This window comes from Nothobranchius furzeri, chromosome 9, assembly GCF_043380555.1.
Source record: "Nothobranchius furzeri strain GRZ-AD chromosome 9, NfurGRZ-RIMD1, whole genome shotgun sequence".
Lineage (NCBI taxonomy): Eukaryota > Metazoa > Chordata > Actinopteri > Cyprinodontiformes > Nothobranchiidae > Nothobranchius > Nothobranchius furzeri.
Genome location: NC_091749.1, coordinates 1,630,409 through 1,649,664, shown reverse-complemented (window position 1 = coordinate 1,649,664; position 19,256 = coordinate 1,630,409). Strand labels below are relative to the sequence as shown.

General features: G+C 44.3%; 1 protein-coding gene across 1 annotated transcript in view; it reads left to right on the top strand.

Annotated features, from left to right (window-relative positions):
• Positions 1–18,281, top strand: part of ccn6 (cellular communication network factor 6) — a 63,924-nt gene extending 45,643 nt beyond the window's left edge. Inside the window, exons 3-5 of the mRNA XM_054732428.2 lie at positions 17,184–17,417; positions 17,560–17,753; positions 17,825–18,281. Coding sequence (XP_054588403.1) covers positions 17,184–17,417; positions 17,560–17,753; positions 17,825–18,106 — 710 coding nt within the window. The 3' untranslated portion in view covers positions 18,107–18,281. The remainder of the gene's footprint in view (positions 1–17,183; positions 17,418–17,559; positions 17,754–17,824) is intronic.
• Positions 18,282–19,256: the final 975 nt, after the last annotated feature.

Genomic DNA, 19,256 nt, shown 5'->3' with positions numbered 1-19,256 from the left:
ACTACAAGGACCCACCATCACACAGTTTATAAACTACAAGGACCCACCATCACACAGTTTATAAAACTACAAGAACCCACCATCACACAGTTTATAAACTACAAGGACCCACTATCACACAGTTTATAAAACTACATGAACCCACCATCACACAGTTTATAGACTACAAGGACCCACCATCACACAGTTTATAAACTACAAGGACCCACTATCACACAGTTTATAAGACTACAAGAACCCACCATCACACAGTTTATAAAACTACAAGGACCCACCATCACACAGTTTATAAAACTACAAGGACCCACCATCACATAGTTTATAAACTACAAGGACCCACCATCACACAGTTTATAAAACTACAAGAACCCACCATCACACAGTTTATAAACTACAAGGACCCACCATCACACAGTTTATAAACTACAAGAACCCACCATCACACAGTTTATAAAACTACAAGGACCCACCATCACACAGTTTATAAACTACAAGGACCCACCATCACACAGTTTATAAACTACAAGGACCCACCATCACACAGTTTATAAAACTACAAGAACCCACCATCACACAGTTTATAAACTACAAGGACCCACCATCACACAGTTTATAAAACTACAAGGACCCACCATCACACAGTTAATAAAACTACAAGAACCCACCATCACACATTTTATAAAACTACAAGGACCCACCATCAAACAGTTTATAAAACTACAAGGACCCACCATCACACAGTTTATAAACTACAAGGACCCACCATCACACAGTTTATAAACTACAAGAATCCACCATCACACAGTTTATAAAATACAAGGACCCACCATCACACAGTTTATAAACTACAATGACCCACCGTCACACAGTTTATAAACTACAAGGACCCACCATCACACAGTTTATAAACTACAAGGACCCACCATCACACAGTTTATAAACTATAAGGACCCACCATCACACAGTTTATAAACTACAAGGAAACACCATCACACAGTTTATAAAACTACAAGGACCCACCATCACACAGTTAATAAAACTACAAGAACCCACCATCACACAGTTTATAAAACTACAAGGACCCACCATCACACAGTTTATAAACTACAAGGACCCACCATCACACAGTTTATAAACTACAAGAACCCACTATCACACAGTTTATAAACTACAAGGACCCACCATCACACAGTTTATAAACTACAAGAACCCACCATCACACAGTTTATAAACTACAAGAACCCACCATCACACAGTTTATAAAACTACAAGGACCCACCATCACACAGTTTATAAAACTACAAGAACCCACCATCACACAGTTGGTCCAGAGGGGAAAGGAGAGGAACAGGAGTACATGGAGCTGGGTTTGTTAGTGAAACACCACAACATTAAAATACAAACTGTTATATGGTATCGAAGTTTGTTTTAGTTTCATTTGTAGTTTATAATACATGGTCTCCTCATCAGAGTTATTCCAGAGGGATTAGAAGAGGATTAGGAGTACATGGAGCTGGGTTTGTTTTTGCATCATTTAGAAACTGTTGTTGTTAAAGGTTCTCATGTGGAAGAATTTTGTACAACACCACGATGATAAAATACAAACAGCTGTCTGTTATTTATCATGATATTTATCAATTATGGTTAAATATTGGGAAGATAATATATATGTAATTAAAAAAGAGATTTAAATAATTATGAAACACTTAAAATAATCGAAAATCAATACCGTTAAGTACCGGTATAAATTCGGAGGTACCGGGAATTCGTACCGTATCGATTCAAATGTCAAAGGTTCCCATCCCTACTAAAACAACTACAGATGTTGACCTGAGGTAGAGGGATGTTTGATCACTACGCCTGCCTTCATGAGCGCATCCAATCTTCAACCCGGAGAAGGCATTCCACCCTTTTGTGACTCAAGACCATGGTCTCGGATTTAGAGTGTAGTGGAATACATTAGTTAATTATGACCAATAAGGTGTGATGATTCCATATTAGGGGTTGTATGAACTAGTCGACTAGTCGACTTCTCTGCTCTGTAGTGACTTTTTATGCCTGTCATCGACTAGTCGCTGTCACGTGATAATGACCGGCAAGATGCAGTCCTCGGAAAAGGCAGCAGGTGACGAGCTCCTGCGCGTTGGGAGGCGATGCGCTGTGCCAGAGCGTCGGTACTGACACCCGCCGTAAAACGGACATTTGACCAAAATGTGACCTTTACCCTCTTGCATTTTAACCTTCCCCTCACCCCCATCCTAACCTTAACCAGCTTGTGCATGCAAAGCTCTGATTGTTGACGCGCTCCAGACATCTGCGTCCTGAGCACGGCCACAGTAACGTTATCAAATCAGGTTTCGCCACCTCAAAAACTAATTTAACACGCGATCGTTCATGTCGCCTCATTTCCTTTTATGTTTTCTGTCTTTTATTCTTTTATTTGTGTCTGATGCTTTTCGCTGCTGTGGAGCGGGGCGCATCACCTTGTCCTCCAGTGACCCTCCTCACTGATGCGGCTGGCGAGCAGCACACACTCCGCTGTTTTTGCGGTCGGTAGATCTTTTAGAACTGCAGTTCAAAGGTAACTCATAAGGTGAATATATATGAACCCAGGTAGCAGTTTCTCTTTAGGATTGAGAGGAGATGCAGGAAGATAATAAACAGGCAGGACAGAAAAATAGTCAAATAAAAACAAGTTAGTTTTTGTACCTGCTGGTTGCAACAAACAGACACCATTGAAGGTAATCAGAAGTGAGGAACAGAAAATGAAATAATTATTTTAATGTTTAGAGCAGCAGGAACTCCGAGAGGCTGCAGGCGCATCAGTGAGTTTGTGGCCGCTGCGCAGGGGGAGGGGGGAGAGGGCTGAAGCAGGGGGAGGGGGGAGAGGGCTGAAGCAGGGGGAGGGGGGGGAGGGCTGAAGCAGAAACTACCGTTGTTAAAAGAAATGTGTTTAACTTTGAAAATGTGGGCGCAATTTTAATTGTCAAAAACTCCAGCGAACCCCCCCCCACCCACCCACCCACCACCCACCCCCCCCGCACCACCACCACCCCCGCGCCACTTTGGGTGTATGATGTCATCAACGACTTGTCAAAGTCGACTCGATTTTCATTACTTGACTGTCGACTTTAAAAAAAGTTAAGTCATGCAACCCCTATTCCATAAAAATATGATTGATCTTTGAATGTTAATCAGAAGATTCTTGGGTTCTTTGCTTCTTCAGGGACCATAAACACACTTCGTATTAATTAAGTCAGAGTCAGTATATGGTTTATAAAATTAATTTAATTCTTTTTCCTAAACTAATAATTTACACATGACAACATGTGAATAATGAGATGTGGTGTAATGGATATGGAGTGATTTAATGTGCAGAAATGCAATGAAAGCTTGATGTGTTAGCAAAACCATTCTTTGAATTTGAAAGAAATCGTGAAGCCTGGGTTGTAAAAGAATTTATTTGTTATAACTAGAGAGTTGTTTACTTATAAAAGCCATCAGATGCGATCTGTTGTGTCTACTACCCTTGAGGAGACCCCCAGTGCAGATCCAGGACCGTCAGAAGTCCGGTGAACCTCGACCTCAATTTACCCGAAGGCGTAGATTAGCTCCGATACGACCCGTCCGGTCTTGAGATGTCTCCGAGTCACAACAGGAAGCTGGAATGCTTACAGCGTCCAACGTGGATGTTTGGCTCTTAAAAGAGCTGTTTGGCTGTATCAGCTTGCAAAGAGGCTTTTGACTGTAGGTCAGAAGAGATGTCTCAAAGACGCTTGTTCCCAAATTGGTCAGTTCAAGAGCCAGCTAGAAACTGAACTCATCAGGAAGTAGTTCCTGTTTTAATAAACCACCACATTATACGTTCTGGCCAAGTTTGGCCAATCAGAATTTGACACGTTTCTGAGTATTTACTAACATCCCTCAGAAAGCCACGCCTTCTTCAGATACAAAAGTTTGTTAACACTTAGTGAATGAGAATGTTTAAAACTCTTATGTGAGGTGAATATTAACCTTAATGAGTATCTTATTGTAATGTGTTTGAGTGTAAACAACGAGTAACTTGTTAAATCATTACACACTGATTTGTGATATAAATGGATCATTGTAAGAACAATATTCATTTCAAATTCATTGATTGAAGCACAGATTATTCAAACCTTTTATTTAAACATCATGTTAATTCATCACATGTGATTATTTTAACTTTTAAGTTGTAAAGTCCTGTAGGAGCTTCGAGTAGGTTGAGGAGTGCAGCTAGGCTTTTACGCAGAGAGTGCAGGACCAGGGTTTTTCCTGCGTTCAAATTTGCGTGGCGGCCGCCTCCAGCTATTTTTGTGCCGCCCCAGCCTGATTTCACTCTGCCCCAGCTATATGGATGTTATTTTAACTGCAGTTGCAGCGTTGTGCCACTACAGGGGTGCTGTATCCGCAGCGGTGCACCGAAAACCGCTGCTGAAAAAGATCAAAAATAGCTTTTCTCGCTAGTTGGTACATATCTACGGTTGGTGCTATTGTAAACTGACCATACATCTTCTTTCCCCCGGACATGTCCACTTGTTTCCTACGTTGAGCAAAATGTCCGGTTTTTCAACCAGGAGCAGGGATCGACTTATGGGGCTAGATATCTTTCAGGGAGAGATCCAGTTTCTGCCTATATTACAATATTTATGGACTCTCAGCGTAGCGGGGTTCTGTTGAGCGGAGAGGGCGCAGAGTGCTGATCGTTGGTGCGCCCACTGCGTCCGGCGCCCGATGCATTCTCAAGGTGGCGCAACACAACATTATTATTAACCCATGACCGTTCATATCTGTTTATATCCTCTGGTACTCTGTCTTTTAACCATTCCTGACGCGCTCCGCTCATCGTGTGCTGCGGTGATTTCACCTCACCGACGCAGCATCGAAACGCGCACCACGCTTTGCGGTCAGGAGATCCTTTGATCTGCTCAAAAGTAACTGATGAGGTGAAAAAGTAAGAATCCAGGCAGCAGATTTTCTGGAGAGTTTAGAGGAGATGCAGGAAGATGAGAGACAGACAGGACAGGAAAATAGTTCAATAAAAACAAGAAAACAAAGCTTGAAAGTAAAATGTAGGTAGATTTATCTCCACTACATGTTTTTATTTGTATAAAGCAATAATTATACACATGTAATATTTATACATCTGATACAATTCAGATAGGGTGATCAGATGTCTCGCTTTGTGCGGGACAGTCCTTCATTTTCATGACTTTTCACATGCCCAACAAATTGAGACTCATGTCTCGCAGTTTCCCGTTTAGAGTTTCAATCTTATTTATAGAAGAAACTGTGGAGAAATCTGGCTGTCGCTGTCAGTCAAACAGAGGCGGGACTTTAACGCAGATCCGGAGCGTGTGTGGAGCGTGCCCGAACCACCAAAACAAGCGTGAGAGAGCACGGAGGAGAAAATGCTGCAAAGTCGTGAATTAAACGCCGTCGTCATCTTCCTCCGCTTATTCGGGTCCAGGTCCCGGGGGCAGGATCCCAACTAGGGAGCTCCAGGCCGTCCTCTCCCCGGCCACCTCCACCAGCTCCTCCGACAGGACCCCAAGGCGTTCCCGGACCAGATTGGAGATGTAACCTCTCCAACGTGTCCTGGGTCGACCCGGGGGCCTCCTGCCGGCAGGACATGCCCGAAACACCTCCCCGGGGAGGCGTCCAGGAGGCATCCTGACCAGATGCTCAAACTACCTCAGCTGACTCCTTTCGATCCGGAGGAGCAGCGGTTCTACTCCGAGTCCCTCCCTAATGTCCGAGCTCCTCACCCTATCTCTAAGGCTGAGCCCGGCCACCCTACGGAGGAAACTCATTTCGGCCGCTTGTATCCGCGATCTCGTTCTTTCGGTCATTACCCAAAGCTCATGACCATAGGTGAGGATTGGGACGTAGATCGACCGGTAAATCGAGAGCCTGGCTTTCTGGCTCAGCTCCCTCTTCACCACGACAGATCGGCTCAGCGTCCGCATCACTGCTGACGCCGAACCAATCCGCCTGTCGATCTCCCGATCCCTCCTACCCTCACTCGTGAACAAGACCCCGAGATACTTAAACTCCTCCACTTGAGGTAGGACCACTCCCCCGACCCGGAGTTGGCAAGCCACCCTTTTCCGGTCGAGAACCATGGTCTCAGATTTGGAGGTGTTCAGAGATACTCGACAGAGTCTTTGTTGTTTCTGCGTCGTTCTTCATGTCTCAGCGCGGAGTCTGATATGAAGAGGTCAGAAGCAGGTTTTCCAGTAATTAGACAGGTCCGTGATAAACACAATGGAGGCTCTAACACAGACAAGGTGCTGCGGTTTCAGATACCTGCGTACACGCTGAGGCTGTTAAAGCACAGTGAAGAAATAATGAGAATAAATGGAAGTTTTGATCACTTATTCTCAGATATTTGAGGCAAAAAGTAACTCTAAGAAAGTCTATAATTAGATTAGATCAGATTTTTTAGAGATTAGAATCTGATGTTTATTCTCTCACCTAAAATCAGAAGAGATTTGTTGTCATGTTTAAAAAAACTTTTGTTTCTGAATTATGAAAAATATAGCAAAAAAGTATGGATATTTTTTCTATGAGATGCTGATTTTAGTGGGAAATTAATTCAAAACAAACATAAATAGATCTAAATAATATTACTAGCACTTTTACTGTCATACTGTTGTGGAAAACATTGAATGAAAACTCTGAAAAGCTGCTTAAACCTGCATGTGTTTATTATTGTGGGACGATCTATATTATTAAAATGATCAGAGCCACTACAGAAGGCCCAAAAGAGCCTGAGTTATGTTGTGATAACTTGAGAGGAACTGGGCTAAAAGGCAGAATATACGTTTTGTTTGTTTGTTTCTTCTCATTAGATTGGAACTTTACATTGTCCCACACTGAGTATCTCTGTCCACCATTTGGCAAGTTGGGATCTGGTCACCCTAAATTCAGGTCACCTTCAAAACTCAGTCACAGACCCAGGGTCGTTTCAAGGCATTTTGGGGGCCAAGGCAAAACTCTGCTCACAAATGGACTCACACTGGCTAAATAAACAAATAAATAAAAAAACAAACACATTAGTTATTATATTTTAAACGGTATACCAATAAATGATTGTTTTTCGCTCCCTTATCTTTTTTTCCCAAGGCTCTTTGTCCTGTCTGCCCACGGAGCGCTTCTCTGCGTTTCTTCCGGAAAACCCTATTTTTAACAATGGATTTGATAAACTGGTCATTCAACACGATTGATAAGATTTTTTCAACAATGAGAACGGAGCAGGGGGCTCCCACATGTCCACAGGGGACACACCCGGCGGGGTATATGCTGGATTCCTGGAGGGAATGGAAGATCATATGCCTCTCCCAGCTGTCCATTGAGGACATCGAAGACGTGTGGATATTCGGCCTGATGATCACTGGATTTCTCCTGATTGGAGTGGGAAGATATCTGGTTTTCTTGAAATTTGGGAAGACGGGAGCGATTGGAGGGCGACCCGCACCCACGGAGAGCACCGTCCGTGTGGAGACCTCACAGACTGGGACGTTACTTGGGGTGAATCGTAAGCTGGACAATGTTCTAGCTGCGATACCGGTATTAGTGCGCAAAATGGATGTCATCTCGGAGAGAGTCACCGGACGGTATGGACAAGTTTAAAAAAACCCAAAATTGGCTTCACTGAAGGACTGGAATGATCAGCTTAAAGACTGAAGGCACAGAGGAAAATTATCTCAGCCTGACCCAAATAAAGTCTTGTTATCCGAATCTGACGCCCTGGTAGCCTTGAGCGGCTACAAACCCCCACGAAGGAATGCAGACAGATGCTGTGAAAACCTGACCTACAATTTAACACGGTAAAAAGTTCCAAAAGTTAGATTTTTAATTATAAGGAACCTTTACAAAATCTGTTCAATTAACTTCTCAACTCCGTCCTCAATCTTGCATTTTAGATGATATTAGCTATAACACCCTCTTTGGTTCCAGAATGCTATCAAGTCTGACAACTGGAAGGAATTGGACTGACTCTGATGGAATGGGCGGGGCTGACTCTGGTGCAGCTCCACCTTCTGGTGCAATTCCGCCTTTGTGGTTCTGCAGCGAGCACTTCTTGCACTTGGCTGTGAACCGCTCAAATGAGAGCCGGAGATCACGTTCTAATGAAGCCAACAGGACCACATCTTCTGCAAAAAGCAGAGACTTGATCCTCAGGTTTCCAAAACAGATCCCATCCACACCTTTGCTGCCCCTAGAAATCCTGTCCATAAAGGTCATGAAGAGATTCTGTGACAAAGGGTCCAGCTCTCATCGGAAGCAAGCCCGACTTACTGCTGGCAATGCGGACCAAGCTCTGACACCGGTCATACAGGGACCTAACAGCCCATATAAGAGGGCCTGGTACCCCAGAGCACCCACAGGGCCCCCTGACGGACGGATGACAATGTAGATTCTACGAAACAAAAACATGGTAATAGATTTTTTCCACAAAATCTGGCAGTGTGTCTTCGTCAGGTTATCTCGTTCCTCTCTGTTAGACTTAATTCAGCATGGATCGTGTTTCCACTTCCAGCCTTGCCAACAGGGATGGGGCCAATCCGATCCAGTATCTGTATGGGACTCTGATATAGACTTAATTCACGGATTGGAAAATTCCGACCCAACTTGGACAAATTTCCGATCCAGAGTTATGTCTTTTGGGATCCTAAGTGATCTCGGGCATGTTATTTGGAATCGTAGGATGTCCAGGGAAGATCCTGCCTTTCTCACCTCTGATTGGCTGGAAGGGCTCTACCACAATTGGCTACGCACCTCATTTCAGGAAGTCCACTCACACTGTGGTTTACAGGTAGCGGGTTAGCATGAGTAACGCCGAACTTTTAAACACACCATGTCCGCAGTGTGGAAATATTGTACACTCGAAACGCCGAAAAGCAAGGCAGCAACGTGCAATGTTTGCAAAGCTGTTGTTCCGAGAGGTGGAACCTCTGTCGCAACTTTCAAACATTTGAAAAACACCACCCGAGAGAGCACGAGGACTTTTAACTAGGGGAGAGAAAGAAGAAAAAGGACGCCAAGAATCACTTCTGGAGTCATTTAAAAAGCAAAGTAAACTTTCCGCAGACAACGCAAAAGCCAAAGGGATTACAGAGAAGCTGCTCAACTTCATCATACTCGATGACCAACCGTTATCGGTGGTGGAAAACGAGGGATTTTGCAGCCTGATTGAACACTTGCAGACAAGGTACAGTTTACCTTCCAGGACATATTTATCAGAGACTGCGCTACCTGAACTATACAACCGAGTGTCAACCAAGTTAGCCGATAAGCTAAAAGAAGTTCCAGCCCTGAGCTTTACCACAGATATTAGGATTTCAGATGTCTGCCCAATGTCACTGATAAGTCTTACAGTGTATTGAGTTAACTCAGATACACATAGCTTCTGTAGTGCAGTGATTCAGGTGAAAAAGTGCAGGGGTTCACACAACCGAGTTTCAATCACAGCCGCCATTACCGAGATGCTAAATAACTGGGGGATTCCTCTGGAAAAAGTGCATGTGTAACAAGCCCCAGGAGTTGGGCCTGTTGACAAGATTAACTGTTCCTGTAAAACAGGAAAAAGATGAGACAACAGGTGCTGTTAGTCTTTGCCTTGCTCCCGCCAAATTGGAGAAGGGGACCTCTAAAGGTTGGTTTATGCTTGACGCGTCCGTGAGGTCCGCACGGCTGCGCGCGGAAAAGTTGCGCCATTTTGCGTCATTTTAACAACCACGCCCCTCCACCGCGTCTCCGCACGGCCCAAGATTTCCGCAGCGCGCACCTCGGAAAATTTCTAACCACGCGGACGGACGGACGCGGAAAAACATGGCGGACCGGCAAGAACTAGTATGGCAGAGGCTCGTAAATACAGAGATTTGTATGACTCAGCTCTCAGAGATCACCGTGATCAACATGTTGTTAATAATTCTTGGAGAGAAATAGCTCGCACTGTCGGAAAAGACGAGGACGCTGTTAAAAATGCTGGAATGCCATGTTGTAAACAGTAATTTCTACTTCTACTACGGTGTAGTGTTGGATGCATGCTGTAGAGCTCCATGCTGCCCCCTACAGTTTGGGAGAATATTGGCTCACCGCAGAGACGAGCCGCATGAATCATAAACGCTGTGAGTTGTGAAGCGCGTTCCATCCGCGAGCCGCATCACCGCGTGGAAAGTGAATGCGTCAAGCATAAACCAAGCTTAACCCTGCTACTCTGCCTCACTATTCAAGGCGCCACCCTGTGGCCTGGTGTTGTAATTGCAACCAACAGAAAGACAGCAGTGTCACTTTTCCTCATTTCAGCCTTTACACTTTCTAATGGGACTCCACACTAGTGTGTTACACATGTCATTCTATGGGACAATGCAAGCAACATAGGAGCTGCTTTGGAAGACATAGCAGCTCCTAGTCTGGAATGTTTTGCTCACACGCTGCAGCTAGTTGTGCACGAGGGGCTGATGTCACAACGCAGTGTCACCGATGCATTAGCAAACCGCCGAAAGATTGTTGCACATTTCAAGCATCCACAACTGGTGCAGTCTCGCTGGGAAGACCTGCAGTGTGAAATGCAAGGTGCAGAAACCACGACCACCCCAGCTCGTCTTGTTCAAGATGTCCAGACAAGATGGAATAGCTCATTCTTATATGGTCAAGCGCCTTCTGACAGAGAAGTGAGCTCTTTGTGCTTATGCTGCCGACCACAACTTACCGGCAACATTATCAGCCAAGCAGTGGGGTTTACTGGAAAACACCGTGACCGTGCTGGAACCCTTCGAGGAGTTAACAAGGAAAATCAGCTCAGCGACCTCAACTGCAGCTGACGTAATCCCAGCCATCTCTGTTTTAAAACGCCTGCCAGCCGAGGAGAACAGTACCGAAAGTGGCATCAAAACAATGAAAATCACGCGCCTTCAACCTGTCAACAGGCAATTCAGCAGCATCGGAAGTGGATTCCTCTACGCTGTTGCCACTTTACTGGAAGCTCGATACAAGGACAGGTGAGGCATATTTTATTAATGCATTATTTACTAATATTGGATAAGTTTTAAATAGAAAAAGTTAAATATGATGTGTATTGTCTGCATGGGTCTGGGTATTTGCATGCAGGCCAGGCTCTTGCAGCAGAAACAAATAAAGTTGTACTCAACCGTTTTGTTTTTTGTGTCAGATTCTTTACAGCGGGAGAAACTGCCAGGACGGCAAAGGATCTCCTGAAGCGAGAGCTTGAGAAGATGGAGCCAGCGCTGGCCAAAGCATCAGCAAGGACAAGGAAGCCAGAACCAGAGCCAGCAGAGAAGGTTGCTTGCATGGAAGCTGGTTCGCCTCCAAGCACAAAGAAGAGTAGCTTTAGCAGTCTGTGTGACAAAATTCTGCAGCAACATGATGAACCGGCACAAGGCACCCAGGCAGTAGTCATCCAAACAGAGCCGGATTAACGCAAAGGCAAAGTAGGCACGTGCCTAGGGCCTGATTGGCTGGATGGGGCCCAGACAGAGGGACAAAATAAAAAATAAATAAATAAAAAATAAAATGTACAAATGCCCTATGATAGAATTTGTAGAAAGGACTCCTATCTACAGTTTATTTCAATATTTATGAATTAACTAAAAATAGTGACAATATTTATCTTAAACAAAGACTGTTACATTGGTTACGTCACGTTAACGCCAGCTTCTGTCGGGCTATTCAGGCAGCCGTCCGACAGCCGTAAGCCTGCTTGAGTCAGCAGAGCCAGAGGCCGGGCCCGAGCAAGACCCGGAGGAGACACGACCCGAAGACGAGGTAGAAGATGCGGCGGAAGACACTGTTGCGCCAACGCCGTCAACATCAACGCCTTCACAGAAGGACGAACGGGAAGAACAGCAGCCAGCCCAATATAGTCTTACAGCAGCTGCTGCAACGAGGCTGGTGTCTGGGCTGTTTGGTTCATGACAGGGTCTGTTTCTTTGAGTGTCTATATTGCACTAGTATCTAGTAACCCTGCTATGAAATTTAATGAACATTCATTTAAAACATTAAAGTTGCTTTTTTTTTCAGGATGGACATTTTGCTGTTTTCTAACCAAAAGTTACCTTTTGGGACGTGGTGCTGTTGGACTCTTGCTTGTAGGGCTTTCTCAAGTACATATACTTGAGTGTAGAGAAGAGTTTATTATAGCCTCATGAAATCAACCGTAAGATAATAATAATCATACTGATATTAAAGCAAATAGACCTCTAGTGTTGGAATAGTATCGGCATCAGTAGGTATCTAAATTCAGGTACGGAAATCGAATCGGAAGTGAAAACTGGATCGGTGCATCCCTACTTGCCGAGTATTTCTGTTGGCGATGTGGAAAGATTTGTTGAGAAACAAACCTTCACTAAAGGAACTGAAATGAAAAAAAAAAGGATAACATTTTTTTCAAAAGCAGTTTATTGAAAAATACCAAGGTAAGTGGAGGGCTATCACGTTAGCCAAACTAGCTTAGACTGAATTGTGATTTATAGTTATGAAGCATTAGCATTGTTATTTAGTATTAAAACATAAATATTTTAGATATCGTATGACAGACACAGCCTAACTCAACCATTTAGTGTAGTCTACTGGCAGCATTGTAGCATCAGTTCGTTCTGTTTGATGGTTGCATGGCTTTCATTTAGCTAAATACTGTCGTCAGTTAGCCTAGCAGTTTTGTCTTGTATTGTGTGCTCTGTACACATGTTTGTCTTCGTAGTATCAGATATATTAGATGGCCACATGTTTGTGAGAGCTAAGAACCGCTCACAAAGGAAAACCAGGAGCCCCACAAAGTAGAGGTTTGAGCTAAGACACCACAAGTTCCATGTTCTCCTTGCTACCGAGCACTTTGTGTTTCTACATTTATTTTCTAGCAACGTTGCTTTTTCCATTATTTTTTGCACAGATATCAGTAGCTGTTGACAGTGGGCGTCTGGTGGCGTTTTCCTGTAGCTGTGTGGCAGGAAAAGGGGGTTTGCAACCATGTTGGGGCCCTACTACTTCAAACAGCCCACTACTCACAGTTTGGAATGAAGGCGGTCCCTCCAGCTCGGGCCTGCACATCAAACCTACAACAGTGGCCCAGACCAAGAACTCAAGTTATTTAAAATTAATTTATTGTTCATTCATTTGATCTTTTTGGAATAACACTGCAGCATTAGTTAATACATATTTTATTGTGCTTTAGGGAATACTCATCTAGACAATAATACTGAATTTGTTTAATAACTCACAGAAAATTGCAATAATTAAGCCTGATTTATGCTTCTCCGTCTGCGTCAGTGCGGAGACACGCAACGCCATTATGCGTCCTTGCGTAGGGCTCCGGCAGGCACGCAAGTACGTACGGAGTCGAGCCCACTTTTTTAAACATCCGTCGAACGAGACGGATTACGCAAGCTTGTGATTGGTCAGGACGCCGCTGTTGTTTACAGCGCCGCCATTGCAACGAGAGCCGAGGATAACTAGCGGCAGACACTGAGAAGCTTGAAGAACACCTCGCGAAAAAAACTCTAAAAATATGAACGTTTCATTCTCCCGTGACTGGAGGAGTGAAAAGATGTGCAGCAAGCGTTTTATTTGTGGACGGAAATGACAGGAAACGTGGGTTTAGAGGTGGGGAGCGCACGAAGAGGTGGAGGAGGATGAGAGACAAATATGTCCGTGTTAAAAGTCTCTTATATACACAAGAAACACAATATAAACACACGATACCACAGAACAGCGCTACGCCCTCTGTTGTCCTGGCGCGGAATTGCTTTGCAACACTCTCCAGGAGACGGAGAAGTATGAGAGCAAAACGCTTCCGTCAATCCGTGCGTGTCTGTCCCTTGCGGAGCTGACGGAGAAGCATGAACCAGGCATTAGGCTGGCTCAGATGTAGCAAGATATTGTGCAACACAAGTGTGACTATTAGTGCAACAGGTCAACAATTATTGTAGAGGAGTTAACATTTTATCTTTGATTTTACAGAATTCTCCGTGAATCCGTGAGTGGTGTGATGCAAAAGCCAACAACAGCTGGCAAAAGTGGTCTTCGATCAACATTGTGCCAGGCAAACCATCTAACCCTGTTCTACTAATGATACGGCTAACAGTAAAAGGAAATGTGTGTGTGTGTGCGTGCATATTGGTGTGCACAGTCTAACGTTTAGTAAGTGGTTACCTTTCACAAATTGTCAATAGAATATAAAGGTATTCAATAAAATGTAATATTCAATGAAAATATGGATGATCAATATTATTGAACCTTTATTATTAGATTGCTGATTAAACTTTGGTTAATTCAGGGAAACAACACTTTATAATAATCTGACACAAAAACAAAAATATAGTTTATAAAAATCTATTTATGACTATATTAATGATGACGAAAGGCTAATGATTACAAATGGTGACACAGTGATGTTAAATGAGACCATGAATGAACTGTGATGAAACATGACCTGGTGTGTTTAAGAGTTTTCTAAGTGACTCAGAAAGGTGATGTCTGGTTTATTAAATACATCTGGCTGTTTGTTGGATGTAATTTAACAAGTTATCAGATTAATACCAACCACTCTGACACCTCCATATGCTGCTAACATTATTGCACTGTAAAACCTGGTTGGTTCTCTATTAGATGGTCATGCAGCATGAGCTCTGAGCTTGTCTGTAACTTGGAGCTCTGGAGGAACTGGGGAAAATAGGAAGTGAGGTCACTTTTAAGAAGTGTTGTTTTATAGATGTAACACCAACAAATATACCAGAAAGTAACCTTTCATTTGCAGACATAAACCCACCATCTGTCTGGCCTCCAAATCCAGAACGTTCTGCCCAGTTCTGGTTTCTGTACCAGAAGACAAAAAAATCTCACCCTGGCCTGATGCAGAAGCCAGACAGCTGCAACCTCACTAGGAATAAAAGCTAACCTCCTCGAAGTTCCTACGTGCCTTTACAGCTTATAAGTTTAAATAATCGGGGCGACGGTGGCACAGGAGTTAAGCGCTCGCCCCGTAATCGGAAGGTTGCAGGTTCGAGCCCCGCTCAGTCTGTCGCTGTCGTTGTGTCCTTGGGCAAGACACTTAACCCACGTTGCCTGCTGGTGGTGGTCGGAGGGACCGGTGGCGCCTGTGCTCGGCAGCCTCGCCTCTGTCAGTGCGCCCCAGGGCAGCTGTGGCTACATCGTAGCTCATCCCCACCAGTGTGTGAATGTGTGTGTGAATGGGTGAATGACTGGTTGTGTTGTAAAGCGCCTTGGGGGGTTCCAGGACTCTAGAAGGCGCTATATCAAATATAGACCATTTATAATCATTAAATGAACAAGATGTTTAAATCAAATGTTTGAATAACCTGTGCTTCAATGATGGCTTAAAAATGAATATTGCTCTTACAATGATCCATTTTAGATCTTCTCTACACCAAATCAGTATGTGTTTCATTTAACAAGTTAATCAATATTTACATTCATACACATTATAATAAGATACGTATGAATCATCGACATATATACTGGACATTTCGTTTCCATAGGCTCCAATTATAAGTTTTTGTGATAAAATGGGAGGTGGCCACCACCGCCATTTTGACCGTGTCACAGGTTCCGTCAAGCCCAGACAATTCCATAAAAGGGAAAAGAGGTGGAGCTGAGGGTGGGGCTGTAAGGCTGGGATCAAATGACGACACCCGTCGAACTGAAGCGATGTAGCTACAAGCTAACCCAAAGCTAACGCGGAGGTGGGAGTTAAGCTAACGGCTGTAGCTACCTAGCTACAACCGTTAGGACAACCTAAAACATGTTTTGGAACCAGGCTGTAAACATGTTTATTTCTGCTGTGAAATTTGTATTTTTAACATGGGAGTCAATGAGGATTTGACACCAGCTCCTAGTGGATGAGGCTGGAACTGCATTTTTTGTCACTTCTGAGTTGGCTTCAGTTTCATACCAGTAATATGAGGGCTTGGTATTAATGTTAATATTCACCTCACATAACGTTCTCTCACAAAGAGTCTTTGTATCTGAAGGAAGGCTGGACGTCTGACACGTCTGAGGGATGTTTTGAAATCATCACATTATAAAAAGTCATTTATGATTACGGGAAGATTAACTTTATTCAGAGTGAGAGTGCAGACCGTCTCGACTCCTGCATGAGACCTTGTCTTCCAGCACTCAATATGGCTAACTGGTTTAGTTGCAACATTTTAGATCCTCGCTTTCCTTGTTTGGAGGCCAGATAGATGTGATGTGACCCTGGATGTGTGATGCAGTTTGTCTGGAAATTAAAAGTAAACTTCTGGTCATTTTTTATCTAAATACATGACCTTTGGGTATGCTACACCAGTCCAGTGTGGCTGTCATGTAAAAGCTGCAAACATGAACACATGCATGCAGAACCGAGAGCGAGAGTGTCCAAAAGAACCACAGTGAGACCTACTGGACAATCCAAGTAACTGCAACAACGGTAAGCAGTGTGGACAAACATAACACTGTTATTTACAATGGGCCATGAAGTTAATTTGAGGATGCAATGCCCCCTCTTCCCCAACGTAGAGCCTCGCCTGAACCACATCAACAGGACATGGGTGGAACAAGCGATGTAAAAGTGTAGAAACACAATCTAGCCTCTTATTTTAGCGTTGACCTTGGTTGAATGTTGATGTATGGCATCCGGACAGGTGAGGATGATGAGCTAAAGTAACACCTGGATAGAACGTAGCACTTTCTGTTGTCACCCACAGCCTGGACAATAAAGTAACAACACTCACCTTTCAGTTGTTTCACAACTGAAACACAGTTCTGCGTCTACCTGGCAGGAATCCAGCTGCATCTGGATTTCAGCCCAGTGCATGCTCCTGACTCTGGGACACTTACATCTGTACGAGTTTCGCCTCCCCTATGTCACTGTGCCACAGGGTACATAACTCATCATCATCAACGGTGTGTGAATGTGTGAGTGAATGGAAGGTTCACTGTAGTGTAAAGCACTTTGCAGTCAGAAGAGCGTTGTACAGGTACAGGTCACTTATCATGTAAATGTTGTGTTCAATCTTCTAACTAGTGTGCTTCATCGTTCAGGAGTCATGCTTGATGGTTAAACCAGCTCTAAAAACACTAAATCCAGAGAGAATACAGTGAAGCCTGCAGTGCTGACACATTTCCCGTCCTTTCCCTAGACATGGTGGCAGTTGGCTGTGACCTCAATGGGGCCCACTATGAAAACGGAGAAGCCTTCCAGCCCAGCCCGCTTTATAAGTGCACCTGTATTGCCGGGGCTATCGGTTGTACACCTGCTTTCATCCAGAAGCCAGCAGGTCTTTCTAGTTCTGACCTGATGTTGGACAACAAGCCGGCTGGTCTTCGCAGTGGTCAGAGCCCAAAGAACAAACAAGATACCACCTACATGTCAGGTGCGTCATTCTGAACACTAGTTACCTGTAGGCAGGTAAAAGGTTGCATTGAGTTGTGATCACAAAGTCTCAACATGTCAGAGGGCCTGATCAGTGCTCTTTGTTGGATAGTGTTGACACAATACTCATTTCATACTTAAAGCATACAGGAAGCCTCGCTGGGACCGGAAGAACAACTGCTTGGTCCAGACTACACCCTGGAGCCCCTGCTCGAAGTCCTGTGGCCTGGGCATCTCGACTCGAGTGGAAAACAACAACAGTAAATGTGAGATGAGGAAGGACCGCCGCCTTTGCCTGCTGCGACCGTGTGACCAGAGCCTGCTCATGGGTGTGAAGGTAATTGCCAGCTAAGTGTGTGTACTTGTGTGTCCTGAATCCACCAATCAGTGCTCTCTCACATCACTTAGATAACAGTGGGAAAAACGTGCCAACCAAAAGTCCAAGCCAAAAAGGCGGAGAAGCTGATTCTCTCTAGCTGCACCAGCACCAAGAAGTTCCGACCCACCTACTGTGGTGTTTGCACAGATCAGCGCTGCTGCGTCCCCAACAAGTCCAGAGTGATCAAGGTCAACTTCACCTGCAAGGGGGGGTCAAGCACACAGTGGAAGATGCAATGGATTACATCATGTGTGTGCCAGAGGAAGTGCAGTGATCCAGGTGACATGTTCTCCGACCTGTGGCTGCTGTAAGCAACGGAGATGCAGAAACTCACAAACGTATGTCTCACGTCTACAACGACACCAGACATATCTGTCCTATCATAGTGAGGACCATCCATTGACTTCCCTTCATGTTTGTGACTACATTATGTCTCACCTATACCATAACCCTTCCCCTAATGCACACCATACCTTTAAATCCAACTGGTAGACATCTAAATGGTGAGCACCAAAGTGTGCTTTGAAAAGCGACCTCATTTGGTTGGTTAAAGCTCAGTGGGTAGTGTGTGGAAGAAAACACACAGTCTGGTCTAACACTCATCCTACACGATGTTCATATGAAACCAAAACGTATTTGCATGTTTGTCCTTTCTATGAAGTCATTGTTAGTTTGTTGTTATTTTGGTTGTTTCAGCCTCAAACGTGTCGGTTCTGAACAACTTGGATCTAGTCATCAGGTTACAGAGAACACTGACTTATGGTTTCACTTGTTACTCAAGAGTTCTCCTTCCAGTCGGCTTTCTACAGTTCTCAGGGTTTTAGTGTTTGCATGTCCTTAGCAAATGTGTGTGTGTGTGTGTGAATCCATCATTCATTCATACAAAGGTGTGTGTACTCTCTAGAATCCCTTGATAGTCTGGAGACTTGATTGTACCCTGCACAGATCCAAGACACCCTGTTCCAGGTGCAGCAAAGCAGCCCCAGACCATGACAGAGCCTCCTCCATGTTTCACAGTTGGGACGGTGTTCTTATCTTGACATGCTTCATTTTGCCGTCTGTGAACACAGAGCTGATGTGCCTTGGCTGAAAGGTCCAGAGGACATTCTCCCAAAAGTGTTGTGGCTTTGAAGCTTTGTGGTCTGGCTTTTTTGTCATTTGTTTTCAACAATGACGTCCTCCTTGGTGTTCTCCAGTGTAGTCCACTTTGGTTTAAACGTTGATGGATGGTGAGATCTGACACTGATGTTCCTTGAGCTTGAAGTTCACCATGGATCTCTGTAAGTTTTTCTGGGCTCTTTTGTTACCATTCAGATTTTTCGTCTCTTTAATTTGTCATCAGTTTTCCTCCTGCAGCCACGTCCAGAGAGAGGCTACAGTCCCATGGATCTGGTATCTCTGAATATGTACAGCTGTAGTCAGAGGAACATCTAGCTGCTTGGAGATACTACCCGGAGCCCT